General features: G+C 43.4%; 1 protein-coding gene across 5 annotated transcripts in view; it reads left to right on the top strand.

The window, feature by feature from the left end:
• FSTL4 (follistatin like 4) overlaps positions 1-19419 on the top strand; it is a 240666-nt gene that overhangs the window by 46237 nt on the left and 175010 nt on the right. The window contains exons 1-2 of one of the 5 annotated variants that reach the window (XM_087754173.1): positions 8163-8227; positions 8314-8440. The exons of 3 other annotated variants lie outside the window; for them this stretch is intronic. Coding sequence is in view for 1 of the 2 variants with exons in the window: in XM_087754172.1 (XP_087610298.1) it covers positions 8179-8227 (49 nt within the window). In the remaining variant the exon portion in view is untranslated. Of the gene's footprint in view, positions 1-8125; positions 8228-8313; positions 8441-19419 lie in introns of those variants that run through there. One more of the 5 variants, XM_087754172.1, reaches the window with a different exon arrangement.

The following is a 19419-nucleotide window of genomic DNA, read 5'->3' as shown; positions in this document are numbered from 1 at the left end:
ATAGAGTCATGTTCTTTAAATCTAGTCTCTGAAACTTCACCTGATGATTCCTGTAGTGTCTTTTCTAATCTGGACATCAATGTGATGACCCATAGGCTACTGAACTACTAAGGAAACTCTTAGGAAGACATTCAGGCTTCATTAAAGGCTTCAGAAATGTTCAAAATATGCTATATGTTTTTAGCTATAGACATAGCTGCTTTTCCCTAAAACATACAACAGTCAAGCTGAACGTGGAGAATTGGATGAAAGTCTCTTATCAATAAAAACTCTCATATTTGCAGTGCTCTAAGACTTCCCACTCCATGCAAAAATGAGCTTTTGAAGGTAGGTGGTTGGATCATCAAAAAATGCAAAACTCAAATACCAGGTCCAAACTACTGGCGTGGTGTGTGTACATCCTTGAAGGAAGGACCCAGTGTAGCTTTCCCTGCTCTCTGAAGTGACTATGCCTTGATTCATATTTATTAAGTTAAGATAGAAAGGCTTGGTGGCTTCTTGAGAAACAAATACAACATTAATGTTGACAATTAACCCAGTTGTTCTACCATGCAAAAAGGTGCAATTTTCCTCGTCATGAAAAATTAAGATCTGCTTTGAACATTTGGAAAGCGTAAAGTAAACTAATGAAGCAACTTCAGTACATGAATTCCAACATTCTTGGTATGTAAATACGCAGCATTGTTCCTCGTAGGCCCAGAGGATCTAACTACAATCTCAAAATAGAAAACCACAGAAGAAACTGCAGTTAAGTTTGCAGTGCATTCAAAGAGCTGAAAGGAGATGGTGTCATGCTTGAAAATGAATCATTTATTCTCTTTGGTAATACAGAGGTTTTTTTCCCCTCTCCATCAGAGACAGCGCCAGCTCTCCAAATGAGTAGGGAAGCTGGCACACAGGCACTTTCTTGCTCGTTAATAAAGTCAAGAGTTTCAAGCACAGATTCAAGATATTGATAGAGCAAACCGCAACGTGTCCAGGAGGATGTCTGGATGTGCATCGTAGGAAACACAGTGGTGGTGATATTCTGCTGAAGAGGAAGATAAGCCCACTGCGTTGGATTCACCTGGTGAGAAGAGAAGCTGTGCCTGTGTGGGATGTCCTAAGGCTATCTGAGATAGGTTTAGCCCCCAACTCATCACCTCCATTTTGGTTTGCCATAAAAAGTAATGCCCTTGAAAGGAAAAGGTGGATTTTTGATGCAAGGAGAAGTCTGGTAGAGCTGTTGCTCAGGATGCTGGCACAGAGCTGTGGCTCGGGCAGCCTGCAAGCAGCTTCAGCAGGTGCTTATTGGTAAGGGATTGCAGTTTGCCAAAATGCCTGAAGACAAAGCCCATCTTTGCCTCGTGTGGCTTAAACGACTCCTTCAGGAATATATCTGCTGCATCTGTTCAGCAAAAAAAAAGGATGGTAAATCACATTAGTGCCAATTGCTTGCAGTGGAAAAAGTTTATATCACTTTCATTCTGTAAGTTAACAGTTCAACTACTGAAGCAGAACCAAAGTCTGCCAGAAACGAGGAACATTCATACCCATCAGCATTTGAGGACTATGTTTATTTAAAAACCTTTCCGAAGATATAAAAATTATTGGTGCTGTGAATCTTGCAATAGAGCTGTGAATAACTTCTTTTTGAGGTCTAACAGCTGCATCAAAATAGTGAGAATTAATAAGTAGACGTGCCGGCACAGCAGAGCGCCTTGCGGGCAGCTCCTGGCCCATGTGGTCTCCTGCCTTGTGAAAAGCAGCATCATCGGATGAGCTAGGATGAGTGGATGAAGCTGTGAGGATCTGTGGCACCCGGCCATACTGGAAGTCGGGCCCAAGGCACAGTGTGATGAGGAGCCAGTCTGGGATGGAAGAGGTGCCCACGCTGAAATAAATACTGCTCTCACTGAAGCTAGAGAGAAAACTCACACCAGCAGAAATGCAAGCTTAAAGTGATGAGATAGGACAGAGGAACAGAGCAAGGAAAAAGGACAACCTATCCAAGGACTTTTTTTTATACTTCAATATATGCATTGATTTATCTAATTGAAGGAGAAAAGTATTAATTACATTCAGAGAAAAGTGCCAAGATGTATTTTGAAAAGCATTCGAATGTTTTGATAAGTTCTGTAGCGCTTCGTGGGGTGGCTTGGGTTTTTTTCATAGCTTGACTTGATGTGAAGAGTATCTCTGCAATGGGAAAGGAAATTGTATCTTGAAAAGGCATCTAAGCTTATGTTGAATTGACTGTCATTTTCATGCTAATAGGTTATTAGAGGCTGAGTTAAATTGAAGACAGGAAACCTTTAGGGTCTGTTTAAGGCATCATAAATATGAATGCTGCTGTCTGTTGTCTTCAGGCAGCTCTATTTTTATTAAGCAAAAAAAAAAAAAAGTAGAACTATAATTTTTCTTCTAAAGACCTTACTAAAAAGAATGATTAGCATGTTAGTTTATTCTTTGGTATTTTTTCCATTCTGAAAGTTTCCACACTTAGTGATGTGGTCTTACCCTCTGTGGACAGGCATGCTTATTTTGCAGCAAGGTTGCTGACATGAATCTGACTGATGGCACCTGTGCTACAAGAGGTCTGGCTGTGCACTGAGCTCCGGACAGCAGGGAAGGCTCTGCCTTGGCAGTCCCTGCCAGAAAACCTGTGGGGAAGCTGTGCGTACCTTTTGCAGAAGGTTCAATTTGACCACCTTGCCTTGCAGTGTCAGCACCCAGCAACGTCAGTTATGTGACATCTACCATCCGCTGTCGCTGGACAGAGAGGAATTGGAAAGCAGGAAAACACATCTTTAAAGGCAGCTGAGTCTTACAGAATTAATAGAAAATGAGGTATGGTGATCCGTTCTTTCAGCTGGCAAGCACAGTGTTTCAGTTTACTTATGGTTTTTCTCTTGCTTTAACATGGAAAAAGCATATGAAGTCTGGGTGCTAGAATAGTTTGGGAAGAGGAGAAGCAATCCACCTGTAATGCTTTAGATTGTGATTTCTAACATCATCGCTGTGCCAAGAATCCACTTGCTATTAAGCACTGCATTTGCATAAGATGTTTATGCACGAGGCTGGGAGATAAGTCCGTTGTCTCAAAAAATCAGCACTCCTTGCCGTTGTCTGCATCTTGCTCCTCCACCTTTTTCTGGCACAGTCCCATGCACCAGTTTTGATGATGTGATAGGGAAATGTGAAGGGTTTAGAAGGATTTGTTCACTTTGGCTGCTTATGGAAACTTCTCCGCATCAAGGATAACATTCATTAACACCTACTGCACAGCAATTAAGCTAAGGGTAGTTAATATTTGCATGGAGGGAGTATGGTGATAAATTCCTATATGATTTTCTGGAGATAATATGAAATCCATGAATAAACAAGAAACAAGTCACAAACAAGACAAAGTGGATGGATACCAGCATTTTGCATCCCTGGCCCTTCTGTCGTCTATCCTTTTTGCTCATGCCATATTGCAAAGTAAAGACAGTGGAAGTTGGGATTCTCCATCAAAGAAAGTTTTACTCTTTACTCTGATTTCTTTACTCCATACTGACTGGTCTCTGTCTTCTAGACTTTAGATCTGCATTAATGGATGTTTGTTTATTCTTCTGTAAATAGATCAGGTAGATAAGAAGTAGTTATTTCAGAGTGCAGGTCTACACACTCAGCAAAGCTACATGCAAGTGAGACTTGCCAGAAGCAAAATCAATTGGTTAAACTTTGAATATTTCAAAGAAGTTCAGTGCTGCATGTGAACAAAGATTAAAGATTCTGTAATGCACTCGAGCCATTTTTTCCAGCTACAAAACCATATCTGATGGAAAAATAGCATCACTCAAATATGCAGAAGTACACAATGCCACCCAAAAATAAATTAATTACTAAAATGGCTGGTCTCAGTCCTCTAATAATCCAGCTCAGATGCAGAGCTTTGATAGTCTGTAAACTGATTGTAACGCGACTGGGCTGCAAAGCTTCAAAGCAGGAATTGATTAAAGCTTACCCCGTCTGAAATGCATTCCCAGTTGTCTGAATTAGTTGGGTGTTGGCAGGGTACGGGTGGTGCTAGTGCCAGCGTCCCTGCCAGTGTGGCCACACTCCCGCAGGGGACCTGCAGCCTGGCAGTGCATTTCCAAGCTGGATAATATGCGTGTCCCTGCCGTGACACGAGGGAACCCTCTGCTACGGCGTTTGGCTCCTGCAGGGTCTCCACCGTGGGTTGATTCAGCGGGAGCAGGGCCCCTGAGCATCGTTTTGATGCTGTCCCATTGGGATGAGGCTCCCTGTTGTGGCCACAGGGGTTCCCCTTAGTGCACAGCCAAGCTGATGCGCTGTAAATATGGGACTGCTGCTGCGAAAATCTTAAGGACTTTTTATTTATTATTGGTTTCCTAACGGCCCTTTAGGTGTTTTTTTTAAGGTTTTTTTTTACATTCTTTGTTGGTCCTTAAGGCTTATTAAATATCACTATCTTTAAGGTCCATAATATGCAGGCAAGAGCCATGAGCTCTCCTGTCCTTGAGCAAATGTATTTCTGTTTGCGTACAAAGATACGGCCCTTTCTCTCTTCAAAGCCTATTGCAGTATACCCTGATTAGTGTTTTAGGAGAGCTAACAGGGAGAATACATTACTGTGGGCTTATATTTTAAGTATGACAGACGGCCTTGGTCTGCAAATCTCCATTGTCTTTTTATTGTCTTATATAACATGAAGTGCTCTTTGTGAACAGTCTTTTCAATGTTTGCTACAAGTTCTTAGCTGTACAAACTTTTAGTAGTAAAATATATTTACATTCCCTCTGGAAAAAGGGACAAAGTAAGGAATTAATTTTATTCCTTATATTTTACTATAGTCCTTCCAAACTTTTGTGGTAGAAGACATAAAATAATTTTGCACATGTCTCCGAATTTCAGTGGGATAACATTTGCTAACTGAGAGCAGTGGTTTTGAAGCCTTTCCATACTTAACTCTCTTTGTATGCAGCTATATGCCTTTTCTCCTTTTCTATATCCATTTCGTATTAAAGAATTAAATCTCTCCACTCACCTGGCTTCTGTGGTTGCTGTCTCTAAGTAATTGACTGTGACACTTTGCCTTGTCCCTTGGGCTTGCAGGATTCCCAGGGAGCCCAGCAGTGACCAGCACATATAATTGTATAGCACCTGGAATTAAAAGCATTTTAAAATGGAGCTAAATACATAAGGAAAAGATGTGCATAAAAACTGTATGTTTTTGAAGCTTGCTTGTATGTGTAGTTGTATTCTTCTGAAATAAGTTAACCTGAACATGAAAACGTTGCAAACACTTCTCACCCGTTAACCATACCTGGTTAAAGAGTGGCAAACAGATACCACAGACTATCAGGTTTTTGAACATAGTGGGAAGGTGGCTGCTGCACTTGTAAGAATGAGAATTTTATCTGACAGCAAAATGTTGAGTTCTGCCTTGATATTATTGCTTAGAAAAATCCCAATCTGGTGCAGAAAGCAGTGTCTCCCAGCTGGGCCTTTGGGATCATCTTAAACTGATGAGGAAACCAATTCTCCATCCACCAGTTGTGCTGTAAGAAAATCCCTGTTCTCAACGTGGAAGAGTCTCCCAGTTTCTTGTTTCCAGGGGCAGGAGCCCTGCCCAAATCACAGGGGAGGTTCAGCACAAAAAATGTCCTGGGCAATTAATAATTTTTCTATTCCCTCTTAATCTCTTTTCCTTTTTCATTCAGAAGGCGCTACGGTTCTGGCAAAGGCTGATGCCTCTTTTGACGCTGATGGTGTCTGACGCAGCATTAATGTGTAGTCAGACATGAAAAACAATGCAAGTAGCATTGATCTGTTGTTTTCCAGGTTGGTTAAGTTCCTTCCTATTGAGGAAAGGGATTTAAATACACCTTGGTAGGCTGGAGGGAATAAATACAACCAGGAGTTCTCATTCCCACTGATATTAATAGCGAAGCTCCCACTGCTTTCAGGGGATTCTGGACGGGACCCTGATGATGCTTCCAGGAAAAAGGGATTTTTAGTTTCTCCTTCATTGCGGTAGGTGTTAAATGTATCATCTGCTATCCACACTCACACCATCTGCACTTTCGTTAAATTCAGCAATGCTGTACATGGGGCAAAATGTACATCTGCTAAAGATGAGCAGAGGTATTAAATGCAATCCTATACAAGTAATCAGAATTATAGTTACTGGTGTAAGATTTCCTCTGGATGAGACTGGACAATTCTCCTGCACTTCTTGTCACACGGAAATTTTCCCTACGTGAACTTTGCTCCTTTCCTTTGCTTCAGTGATGTCCCCAAGCCAAAATGTGTCAGTGCAGCTGGAGGGCCAAGGCGACACACATCACTGAAACATCAGTGGGATCTCTGTGGTTTATTGCTGACCCAGTTTCCTTTACTTTGCTATTTCACATATGTAGCAAACTGGTTTTGAAAACCCTACGTTTGTCTGAGGCGTGGAGGTGCTCGGCCAAGGATGTGGCACGGTGGGATGTGGCAGCGGCTGCTCATTGCTGATCAGCACAAACAGCCCTCTTTGTAGCGACACTAGTGCCAGCGTTTTGGGGTGGCAAATGGTAGTTCCTGTGGGTGGAAATCTGGAATTTAGCCATCAAAATAACACCATGCAGACAAAACCACTGTTTTCCCCAACCAAAAATGAGAGCGTTTCACTACACTAATGGCTAAAGTAAGTTAGATTTTTTTTTCCCCCAGCACTGCTATGTTTTTGCAATGCGAGTTGTAAACAGGGATAAAATTTTACTTGGGATCAAATTCACAAATGGTCAATGAGTTTTTGTAAACTGGTGTTTACAAAGCAAAAGCCAGCAGGGGCTGCTGGCTCCAAATACTCACATTGTGTTTGCAAGTTTGTCTGGCACTACTTTTCATAAAAAGTAGGAGTAGTTTGTCTATGATGCTTTAGGAATGAGAAGGCACTTCGGTTCTTTCTTGAATTTTGTAAGTTTTTTTTATTAAGTCTTTTGTGTTACATCTCTGGCAGGTTTCCGGGCCTCTGTATCCCTTAGGGATGTGTACTTCAGGGAATTGCTGATCCATGTGATTTCTCAGCTGATCAGAAGACGTATCTGAGTCTTATATGTGATACCAGAAAATCACAGCATAATATAAATTATCTGTGTGTTTGCAGTGCTTCATGTAGTCTAAAACGTGTTTCTGAAGTACGCTGAGAATGGGCTTCTGAGTCGCCTACGGATGTGGGGGCTTTGTAAAACATTGCATCGCCAGTGAAAGGGGCCCTGGGTTTGCTGGTTTGGGATTGAAACCATTTGTCATTTAAATTAGTAGGAGGGAGGAGAGTCAACACGGGTGTTACCTGTGGAGTTGCAATGAGCTGAGCAATTAGAGCAGCCTCACTCTGTGTCTTAAAATTGAATATAAAAAAGCATCATCAGAAGTCAGTGAAGACGTGAGTTTTCTGTGCAGCACCTCTTACCTAGCTCTGAAACAAACACCTTATATTTTAATCTTCCCGGTTTTCAAAAGAATATGTTATTGTGCTGAATGAATGAATGGTCTGACTTCTCAAGTCAATCTGCAGGGTGAAAGCGCAGACTTGCACTGAATGTAATGGAGCATTTGCAACACGTGCCCCGTTAACGGCACAGCTGGTGCCGCAGGGCCCCTGCTCCGCTGGGGTTAGCCGAAACACCGAGGCCTTGTGCTGCGGGGCAGGGGGCTGTGCCGTGGCATTTTAAGCACATGTAAGAAGCAGCACTGAACGTCTGTGATCCCCAGATGTTTTAAATGTAAAAGTCACTGCAAGGATCAGGAAGGGAAAACCTTCACTGGGTGGTTCTGCGAGCAGCCCGTGTTAGTAGGAAGAGTCTCATGAGTAGAATCACTTTGTCCCTAAAATGTTTTGGATTTAAAAACTGTAAGTTTGACACTTCCAAAGTTTCATTTTTTTGTGCTTCATTTGAAGTGAGAAATCCATTTCTGCCATGTAACCTGGCTACATGTTTACTCCTAGGGACACAGATCAGTTGTGTGAACATGATGGGGCTCAGGTGTGGGTGGGAGCACGAGGAGCAAGGTTGAATCGTGCTAATGCATTGCATCTGGTGGTGCTGACTGGGGAAGGCGTGGGGAGCACCTTCAGTCCTGATAAATCCAGGCTCCCTCCAGTTGCTTCCTTGCTGTTTCTCTGTGTAGTCATATAGAGTGGGTATGGAAGAGGCTTGGGAATACCAAGCAGGAGGCAAAATACCAGGCAGAGGTGGGTGTCCCAGGTGAGCAAGCTCTGGAGTATGACAGTAGCAATGGCCAGACGATTCATGTGGTCTGATGTCTGGTATGACCCAGTGGCAGGGGCTGTTTCCCACTGCTGAGGATGCTACCTGGTCTGCTCTTGGGAGAGAGGAGGTTGGCCAGCCGAGACATGAGAGCTGAGATGGATCTGCTGAGATTCCCAGGCTTGGAGAGGAGTTGGGTGAGTTGGCCCATGCTTACCAAGCAGTGACATCTTTCTGTGCTGGCTGCTGTCTCCGGAGTGTGTCTGAAGGACCTTGTGGGGTGTGTGGTCTGAGCAGGGGCCCCGATCCCCCCCGAGAGCTGGCGCTCCCCCAGAGCGTGTGGCAGGGGAGGGTTGAGTGTGCACTGGTGCCATGCCCCAGGGGACAGGCTCAATGCTGGAGTCCTTACAGCAGTAGAGGAAAATAGAAGTGGGACGCATGTGCTGGAAGGCATCATTCCTGCTCCCCTTCAAATAGGAAAACAAAATAAGCCTCGGGCAGGTTCATGTTGGATGATGGATTCTTCTAGCTGGTGGAGGAGCGGCTGTGTGCCCTGGGTTGTGCTCATCTGCTCTCATCAGCTAGGTGAGGCAGATCCTCAGCTCGTGTTTGGTGGAGGCACATCCAAGTGCAGTCACAGTACTTCAAGGAGTAATTCTGACGTGCGGTGCAGGACTTCTTCCTCCCCAGGTCGGTAAAGAAGTGCAGGGGTGCTTCTGCAGCAGGGATGCTTTGTTCTTTCCTGAATGTGATTTTGGATAACTCTTTACGATCCATAGCCCTCTAAGAGCTTACAGGGATTGTTGCAGCAGTATCAGCCCTGTGCTGGACATACCTGTCTGACCCTACGGCTTACACTGCCCTGATAGAAATCTTCCCTGATGACTAGTTTTGCTTAGGTTTATTGTTTGTAGCGATGCATCAAGCACTCTGCTTCTCCATGTGGTAGTGAGATGACTTGGGAAAAACTGAAGGGATCTTTCAGCAGAGGACAAGTTAAGGAATATTTTAAAGCTTTCATGCAGAGATGCCCTTTGGTGCAGAAAGGAGGCTGCAGAAGTCCTGCGTTCGGTTTTTCAGGTTGGAGTATGGGTTTTTAGTGTTTGTTGGTTGGTTTTTTTTTCCTATGTGTTCATTACTCAGCTGTAGGCTATCTAGCTCAGAGAGAGACATTTCATCAAGTCACTCATCTTATTAAATTGCTCGAAATGTTTGCTGGTTCCAGATGTGCCACTAATTTTAACACTATGTCAGTATAAGGTGGCAGTAGGGATGCCATATATTGTGTTTTGTTAGTCAGGGGATAATGTAGTCCAGAGCTTTCACTGAACTTCATGGGTGCATGGAGGTTCAGGTGTTCAGAGAAGCACTGGAAATGCCTAATTTAAATTCTTCTCTAGCTACTGGAAGAAAGAGAGAAATCATAAATAAACCTAAATTATGTTCTGCCTTCTTTGCAGATTTCTTTCCCGACCTCGTGTAGTAGAAAAACGTGTGTTGTAAATCCCATGCGAAGCTCTTTATGCTGGCAGTTCACATGGCTGTGTTAAAAGGGATGCTCACTGCTATATTTCAAACTTGCACTTTTTATTTTCCATGCGCAAGTGTGCTCTTGGGTGCAACTGGGAGAGGGAGCAAGCAGTTTGTCTAGACGATGCGCTCTGCAAGCTCCGATAAGAATATTAGAGAGTATTAGATCATGACCTAAAGAAAAGAAAAAAAAGGAGGGGACACCCCCCACCCCCATAACTCGGGGCCCTCAGTCCCTTAGATAATACGGGGCACTGCTCAGCACACTTGGGGATGGAGACCCATCTCCCTGGAAGCGGTGAGGTTAAAAAGTGGTGGTGCTGCTCACCTCCAGAGCAATAAGGAAAAAAAGAGAGATTGATGTTTTTGGGGATTTTTTTAGGTGACTGGTTTCTGAGGCTTCACTTCTCTGCTTAACTTCCATATCCTGCTCTGAAAGAGAGGAGAGAGCAACTATGTCAGTGTTACCACTTCCCATCATACCTGCCCTATACTTTGCAGCTGAAACTTGTTAGCTGAATCAGAGGGGGAAAAACATACCCTTTCTTGTTTTCATGTGCTCATCAAGTTTTGTGTTTCAAGAATAAATTGGGAAGTGTCTCATCATCTTTGTACCATGGAGGTGCTGAATCTGCACATGGGATGTAGAAAAGGACTTTTTGACCAAAGATTCAGGCTCTCTGCTGATGCTGACTTTTTTTTTTTTTAAACACAGCTTAGCTATGCTTGCCAGCTGAGCACAACATGAAGGAAGCAAAAAAACCCTGCAAATCTGGTATTACAGCATTAACTGCAGAAAAGTGGTATTTAGTCTCATAATGACATGATGGAGTACTGATACGTGCAGGGTGCTGTGAAACTGAGAGGAAGATGGTGATTTTCATTAAGTCCCTCTCTTTAGGAATCTCTGTCTTCAAGTTCTCCTATGGTTTCTGCAGAATTCCTCTGTTGAAAAGAGTTTGGCTGAAGAGCAGGAGCTGTGGCCAGGCTGTAGGCTTGGCTTGAGCTTTCTAGATTATGCATTCACCAAATTCAGTTCTGCATTTGTGAATGGTATCACTTATATTCTGCCTCTTTAGAGTCATCCTATGACTAATTGCAGAGGCACTGATGAGACAGAACGAATCAGTTGAAAAAGCTAATTTACAGGTGGGACTTCTGGCAGCCCTGTTCCCAGCGCCTGGCCATGCTCTTGGGTTCATGGGATCCCTCATTTCTGGGGACTTTAGGTTTTTCCCTGAATATATATGCTATGGATGAACCTGAGGATGGTGGGAGGAAGCAGTCACTGTTCCAGCTTTCTCTTGTTTCAGTAAGAAATATTGACTAAAAGCTGGTTTAGATTGAACGATCAATTAATACCCCTCAGCGTGCACACACACTGAATTAATTTGATAATCCCTTGTGTAAAGGCAGTGGAAAGAAGAATATTTTTTGTTAGTTTATAACAGGAAGAAAGTGTATCCTCCAAAGGTAAATGTCACCATATTGATCAAAATTCACAACAGCATCTCCAAAACTTTGCGCCATTGCTGGAAGACTGGCTGTATTTTCAGAAGAGATGCTGATAATTTTTTTTTCTTTTCTTTTCTCCTTTAATTTTAAAGGTAGCATCTTTCACAATCAATTGCATGACAGAACTTATCAAGGTGTGGGTTTTTGTTGGTTGTTTTGCCTTTTCTTTTTTTCATGCTGGTAGTACCAAGTAGTTTGTGCTTGACTGATCATTCTTGGTGAAATCCTGCATTAAACAGGCTGCTGGTGGGGCACGGGTGGGGGTACTGAGCTAAGGAAGGGTTTGCTCCGTGCCGTAATGGAGCTAATGGCATTACACTCAGGACAGCTGCGGGTACATCTGGTGTTAAACTACCGTTATTTAAACTTTATGATGCGAGAGACTGCCAACTCTCCCACTTGCAGCATATAAATTATGTCAATTGCTCATGCACTTTTTTTAACCCTGATTTCTCTTGAATTATGGATGATAGACAGGGCCAGAATTTGCTTTTAGTGTTCCCTTGTGACTGTGTGTATGCTGAGTGCACTGAGCAGTCATAATCTCAGTGTGTGCAGTCAGGGGATGCATGATATAATTTGGGCTGTGACCATATAGCTTGTATCCTAACCATTAAGGGAGTTATAACATCTGAAACTCAGAGCTATTTTGGGGCAGGGTGGATGCTTTGATGCCAGGTTTGTGCAGAAAAACAGGATGAGGATTGAAGGGTTTGTAGCCGTGAACTCTGTGTCCCAGATGGGTTTTTGAAAGGCAGCATGATGTCCCCTTTCAAGAAAGCCCTCCATTGTGGAGATTAGAGACTGTCTTCTAGGCTTCTTTGTGGGGAGAAATAATAGCTCATGTCTTCAATGAAAATATTATGATTGGCTTGCTTTGAAGTTTTCAAGCCCATATGCGTGGTGGTGGAGCGCATTCATCAAGCCATGCACTTAGTTGACTGAAGGCTCTTGTGTGGGTAGGGAAGAGGTTTGACTGGTGCAAATTAAAGTAGTCAGCTCTAGAGCTGGTGGGGACCCTGCTGAAGCTGCTGGTGTTGCTGAGATTTTTGACTGCTCGTACTGGTCCTCAGAACAGGAAACTTCTTAAAAGACATTAATGCAGTGTGTGGATATCATAGTGCTTTTGCAGAAGCGAGTCAAGGCATTGCCACTTTTAAGATAATTTCCACAGCATTTATTGAATAATGTGTGTTTTTAGGGTGCACTAACAGCAGGTGTTTGTAAATTATATTGAACAGCTACAGATGCTGACAAACAGCGTAAGTGTCTGCACTCCTGTTGTTGCATTTGAATGTTACATAAAATTTAAGACTCTTCCCCCCCCTGTGCTTAAATATGAAGAAAGCTTTACTCCCTAGCATATTGATTTCACAAGCTTTAGCTCTTTAATCAAAGAGCCCTGAAGTTTTGCACTTCATTAACTGATCTTTAGGAGTAAAGTGCAAACTATTTGCAGTGGGCTGCCTGGATGAAGTCTGTCGTTGCTGATAGCACTTGAAATGCCCAGCACTGAAAGATTTTTAGATGAAAGTTGTGCTTGGAGGGGAGACAGTGGAGGTTAGAGCTATGGAAATGACTGGGTGGAAGAAATGAGGATGGTCAGGTGTTGTGGCAAGTATTGCTAAGGGGAAAAACACAGTAGAAAAAGTCTTTCAGAGCTGTGAAGTTGTATGGAAGTGAACCTTAGTTTGGCTCAGAGGAGATGGGGATGGGATTGGGATGAAAACTCCTTTCATGTGGCCAAATAAATCCTCCTGCAGGTCCTGCAGAAGGAGGTGCTGCCGTAGCCACTTGTGCATCATGGCTGGCCTGCAGAAGCCAGCAGGAACCTGCTGCCTGCCCTGCCTGCACATCGCTGCACGCCTGGCTGTTGCGTGCACTTCAACTGGTTGTAGTTATAATACCAAGGGTAAACAGTTTGCATGCATAATTATAAGGCCTTATTAATAGTAAGCATTGTATAACAAACACATTTGCAAATAATGGGTTCATAATGTTGCCTAAATCATTGCTTTAAAAATGGCTAGAGCATTACCTTATCAATGTTGGTTTTTTTTTTTTTAAAGTATGCCATCAAAGCTTTATTTTCTTTTATATTTATTTTTCTGTTTTCTTATTTTTCTTTCTACACTGCTATTTGTGACATTCAGGCATATCCAGACAGTCATCAGTAAGATGTATTAGCTAAAAATACTCTGGAAGCCCTTCCAAAATATTGAGCTGTGTCTCTTCACAGCCTGCAGTCTGTCACTTACATGCATACATGTAAAATATTGTGTTATGAGATGCATTTAATGGGTGCAGTGCATTAAAAGAGTACAGAGCGGTGGCTGCTCTTCACTGCAAAGAGCTGCTCAGTCCCCAAGACGCTTTGCAAGCACAGACCTCTCTAAAGGAAGCCACTTAATCCTTGGGTGAGCAAATATGATGATAATGTTCTGTGCTTTGTTGTGTACTATGATCTAATTGAGATTTAATGCATTCTGCCTTGTCCTTGCCGTGGACTCCCTTTGGACCGTGCAGTACAAAGCTTGGTGTTAGCAGCTTTCTTTGCTGTATCCCAATTTATGTCTTCAAAGATATTCAGGCATTTGTTACTCAGTTTGAATGCATGAAATAATTGTGCTGGTAAGATGCACAAGAAGGGAATAAATGAGATCCTTGCTTTTCCTTTCAAAATGCAATATTTGCTTTAAGCAAGAGTATTGAATTATGAGTCTCGTTCTCCTGCCCCCGTTTAATAACTATGTATTTGCTGCTAATTGTGTTAAATACATCTGCACCTCACACGATGGTATCTAATCCCACAGCAATATTTCAGTATAAAATCAATTTAAATTGCCAGCACAAATGTTCATAACAAATCCAGTGGGAGAAAGTCTCAAACAGTTTTTGCAGCCCGCTTGCTCTGGTAGGGGTGGCCCAGTAAAGGGGTTTGAGCCCACACAGCCGCCTGTGCTGGCTTGGGGATGCCCACACAGCCGCCTGTGCTGGCTTGGGGATGCCGAGCTGCTGACCCAGGTGCTCACCCTTTCATTGCCGACCAGGGATGTGCTTTGGGTTTTCACATTGCAAAACAAGAAAAATGGTCCTCCTAAACTCTGTTCCTGGGAATCTGAGCCCTGTTTCTAATGGAGAGGCTTTTACGCAGGAAGAGATCTTGTAATTTTTAATTTTTCATATGTTTTATCCACTTAAGTGGGTGCTGTTGAGACAGTTAAAACTTTAAATGTGAACTTTTGGGGAACTTGATTTTGGATCCTGCCATCGCACGCTGATAGCAATTTGCCTTTTTCCCATTTTCCCTTTTTCTTCCCTCCTTGCTGGCTGGTCATTCACTCCATTTCACAGTGAGACTCGAGGGATTTCTTTTCATTGACAGTTTCAGACCTGTTTTCCCCCGAAATGGGCACTGTGCATGTTCTTCCTCCTGAGTAACCTGGAGGCAGCCATTTAGTGTCTGCAAGTCGTGTTGGAGTCAGTAAATCGCCCTCCGGAATCCCCCCAGAGACTTGCTCTGCAAATGCAACTCCTGTTGGCATTGGTGAGGATTACGAACGGGAATAGTTGGCAGCTGTGGTTTGTACTTTAGCTAGAAACAAGTATTTCTGTTGACTAATACAATTTTTTTTTTTGAGTCAAAGTTGTGCTACATTATTTAGTGCAGAAAATTTTCAGATAAAACCTGGGATTTTTTTTTTCCTTAAAACATTTGCTCTATCCGTTGGACAATCCCAGCTTGTAGCAGCTATGAAGTTGTTTGAATCTCCCCATGCTGGATGTTAATGGGAATGGGAGCAGTTGAACACATGCACATCAATAGGAAACTTGGAAGCATAAAAATTGAATTCTCTCCCTGCCTTTTCCTTTCCTATAGAGAAAATGGGCCCCATTAGTACAGAAAGCTTTGGCAAGATGGTATTTGCAGTCCAAGGCTAGAAAGCAGCTGCCATCCCCAGTGTGTTGTTCAGCAGAGGACTTCACTTTTTACTGCTGCCAGTAATCCTATTTACCGTGAGCACAAAATACCAGCTGGATTTTGCCTGCTGGATATATTCTCCCATTACGAATGGGTTGAAGTCATTTTGTGCTGCAGTTGATCTGACGGAGCTGTGTGCAGGGAAGACGAGGGCTGGAGGAGGGCTGCGTCGTCTGGCCGTGGCTGGGGGCTGCTGGCAGCTGCGGGCGCAGCCAGCCCTTTCCGAGCCACAGTGCAACGTGAGGAGCTGCACTGGGGGTGAATGAACACAGTTTTTATCTCTAAAGCAAATGTTTTTGAAAGTGAACTTTTCCCCAGGCCGTTCCAGGCATCTCTCTCTCGCCACTCATGTGTTTCCTTTGCAAGCTATGGGCGCCTGTATCGAAATGCTGAGCTGCAAAATATTCCAGCAGGCGTACGTGCACACCAGGCCAATGGGGCGGTGGTGGCGGTGGGTCCTGCATGGTCCCTGCAGGGTGGGAGAGCCTGGGTGCCTTGTCAAGGGGCAGCACCAGTTTCTTCTCTGCTGAAGCATTTGTCACTTGAGCTCAATATGCATAGGGAAAAGGGCTGTGTCCTTAGTATGGGATGTTCCTATTTACCTCACTTTACGCCTGGTGTCCAATATAGTGACTCTCGCTTCTTTTTTCCTTTCTGGTCAGTGGTCCAAAGCGACTGGGAAAAATGCTGCCCCTCTTGCGTTTCTTTTGGTCTGATTCATCATTGCATCTTTCCCCTGAAGCTGCCTAAGAGTGTGCTAATCCAAAGGGGCAAGTTGTAACGGCAGAGACTGGGATGACAGACCGAGGAGTTTCTTGCATTGTCCCTCAATTTTAGAATGAGTAGATTTACTTAGTTTTTCTGAAGCACCGGGCAATGAATTTGAACTATAAGCTGGTGGAAAAGCCTAATTCCAGCCTCCAATCTGAAATACAGTGCCTACCCGTTCTTGGCTCACACCGTGTGCTCGGTGCCAGGCATCTAGTGTCTCTGCTTTAAACTGGTGGCACCAGTTTTCCGGGGCTTGCATGGCACTCATCTAACCTATGTTCAGACGTAAGCACTGCCTTGGCTTCATGGGTGTCTGTGCACACCTTGTACTCCTCTATTTGTACAGTTGTGCCGTATCTGCGTGGATCAGCTTAACGTGTGAAATGTGCCCTGTACCGAAACACATTTTATTCCATTCCCTTTCTTAAAAGAATAAAAAGCCCCATAATGCTGCCTTTGCCCAGTATACTCTGATGTTGATGACTGATGATTGCGGCTTATTCCTGCTTTTTATCCCAAGCTTTTCCTCTTCCACTATTAAATGTGACCCTCTTGTTTTCATTTGGTGCCTTTGTATTCGAAAGGAAACAATGTTTTGTTGATTTTATCAGTTGTTGCTTGTTTTTATTCCTTGTATAGAGTGCATTTTCAAAGGGAAGGCAGTGAATACATGTACTCTTATTTTATATCTACCCTTTCAGATTCAGCTCTCCACACACCTTCCTGGCATGAATGAACGAGGAGTGCTCCCGCACCCTAGGCGCAGGCTGCTGTCTTTGTTGAGCAGCAAGGTGAGTCCTAGATGGACTCTCTGCGTGGCTGTGGACCAGCACCGATGCCATGCGAGGAGATGAAGCTCATTGTAGGTGCCCCTGTACAGGGCTCTGCCCTGCTGGGCAATTTCCTGAACCAGATGCCCAGCTGTGCAAATTAAGAAAATTCAGATTAAGTTAAAAATGTTTGAAACAAAAATGCACCCACTGCAGAAACCCTTAATTTGTTACTGATTTTTATCTATTTTCACCTCTTCTGGATTTTTCTTTTTACATCGTGAGTCTCAACCTGAGAAACTGGTTATATTCCTACTCCTCAGAATAAAAAAGAAAGCAGCTAATGTTAGTGTTTCAGTGCTAATGTTCCATTTCTGCACTGATACCCTCTGAGCCAGTTTTAACAGTATGTGAAGTTTAAAGGCTTTTCACTTTCAAAATAGCTTTTTTAGTAGGTTTTTCGTTTTACTGCGTTATCCTTTCAATAGCCTATAACTCTTCCATCAGGTAAATGCATGTTAAAATGCTTCCTTCAGCACAGAGCAAATACAGAAGGTGTGAAAGGTTTGTAATGCAGCAGAAATGGCATTAATTCTTCTGTCCTCCTTTGCACAACAAGCACAGGGAGAAGTAACCGTTGGAGGCTAAGTGGGGATAAAAAAAAGATGTCTTCTGTTTAATGTAGGAGCTTAAGATGTTGATGCATATAATTCTGCAGGTTGGTGCAGGTTGGGGTGATGTGGCAGGTTGGGGTGATGTGGCAGGACTGGCAAAGGAGAGTGGATGCATACTGGGAGTATTTACCTCAGGAATAGGAAGAGATCTTGAAATCTGATATTCAGGAGCAGGATTGTTAGTCAAACTGTCTTAATAAAGAGATAAATCTTCAATCACGGTCGGGGTAATTTCCTTTATTGATGAGAAAGTACAATCCTCAGGAAGGGGGCGAGAGATAGATGCGCCTTGAGGACAGAGCCTCAAAAGGCTTGATGTTAACTACAGGCTCTTAGGTCTGGGGTGCATTTGCTGACAGCGACCAAAACGTCAAGGTATTGTCCTGTGCGAGATGAAGGTTTCTGTGTGTTAACACTGGCCCCAGATGGAGCAGGCAGTGAAACAAAATGGTGTGTCCACAAAATACGGGAGTGCTGGAGTATAACGATGTCTTGGAGGTAGACAACAAATAGAAAATTAAACCAGTGGAGAATTGCAAAATTAGCATAAGGCACAGAAGAACTGGATGCGATTGCTTAGAAAATAGTGTTTCTCCTTATTTCTTCTTCTTGGAAAATAACTTCATTAAAGATAACAGAGATGGGAAAGGGGAATGCAAATGGTTATTGATTGGTGTTGTGCTGTGGCAATGTTTCAGGCTGGCTTCAAGCTCACGGAGCATTTACTGCTCACTCATGCTGACTAGCACTGAATTAAAGCTTGAAGGCACTGTGGTCTCTTGTACTAGAGGACGGGGAGTTACTGGGGCACATCTGTAGTCAGGGAATTTGGGGGATATGTCGTATTTTTTTATATCTTTTGGTGACATCCCAATTAAAATTGACTCAACCTGGCAGTGCATGCGTCTGAATCCAGTTCTCCCTACATGTGCTCACTTAAAGAACAATCTGAAAACATCCTCAACTCACAGCTAACATGACTTTGTTCAGCCTTTGAGCTGCTGAGCAGATCACCATCGTTGGGCAGTAACATGTTCATTTAAGTTATTTGCCATCTCAATGAAATGTGTATATTTGCCTTTTGTGACTGTCCTGCTGGCAGTTGTTGGTTTTGTTGATTTACTGTCATTTTAAATCAAATTTACTTTGTTCCTGATAGAGTTATCTGAGAAGCATTGCATAATGCATATAAAAATAATATTTTAATGACCCACCCTGTTCTTACTAATTTTAAAGGCAGTCCTGATTTTTTTTTTTTTTTGAGTTTGCCTCTCTTTCTACCAACCAGCTAATTTTGAAAGCTTCCCTTCGGGCTCAAAAAGCTGGACGGGTTGTCAAGTAATGAAGTATTTGCCATAAATTGTGGTGGCTGCTGGCTCCATGAAGCACTGGCTTTTTGCCTTTACCCCCCTCTCCTTGCTGTCCCTCCCGAGGTGGGACGCAGTCCTGGACGCGCTGACAGTGATGTACCCCACACGCCTGCGATGCGCTGATCTCCTGTGCATCCCTGTTTGGTGCAGGCAGTGAGGCAGCGCTCCCGTCGCTCCTGTTTGTGCAGCAAGTTTTAATTTCTCTGGTGCAGTGTTTTTGGCAGCAGGGCTCCCAGCACGGAGGGTTAGGAGGAAAGATCTCGCCGCTAGCTTGGAGGAGGTGTGGGCGAGGCTGGGTCTTTGCTCTTTGAAATTCCAGTTTCTCTTTTGTTTTAGAGCAGCTGAAAAAAATCATTTCAGCTGTGGGTGAGCCAGACCTGGTGGGGGCAGGTTTGAGCGTACTTTGCTCCATCTGATGAGGCACCACTTTCTGTATTCAGAGAGGGGTTTGATTCATGTTACGGTCAGAAATTGTTGGGTCTTTTCCTGCAGTGTTTGTCTTTAAAACAAAAATACATATAAACACATACAGTTTTCTTTTAAAATGCTTCCATGAGATTGTTC

The sequence above is a fragment of the Nipponia nippon genome, unplaced genomic scaffold (genome assembly GCF_047370975.1).
Source record: "Nipponia nippon isolate SJK-2023a ecotype South Korea unplaced genomic scaffold, ASM4737097v1 scaffold_17, whole genome shotgun sequence".
Lineage (NCBI taxonomy): Eukaryota > Metazoa > Chordata > Aves > Pelecaniformes > Threskiornithidae > Nipponia > Nipponia nippon.
Note: the sequence above shows the minus strand (reverse complement) of the source record. Positions and strands in the feature narration are given on the sequence as shown.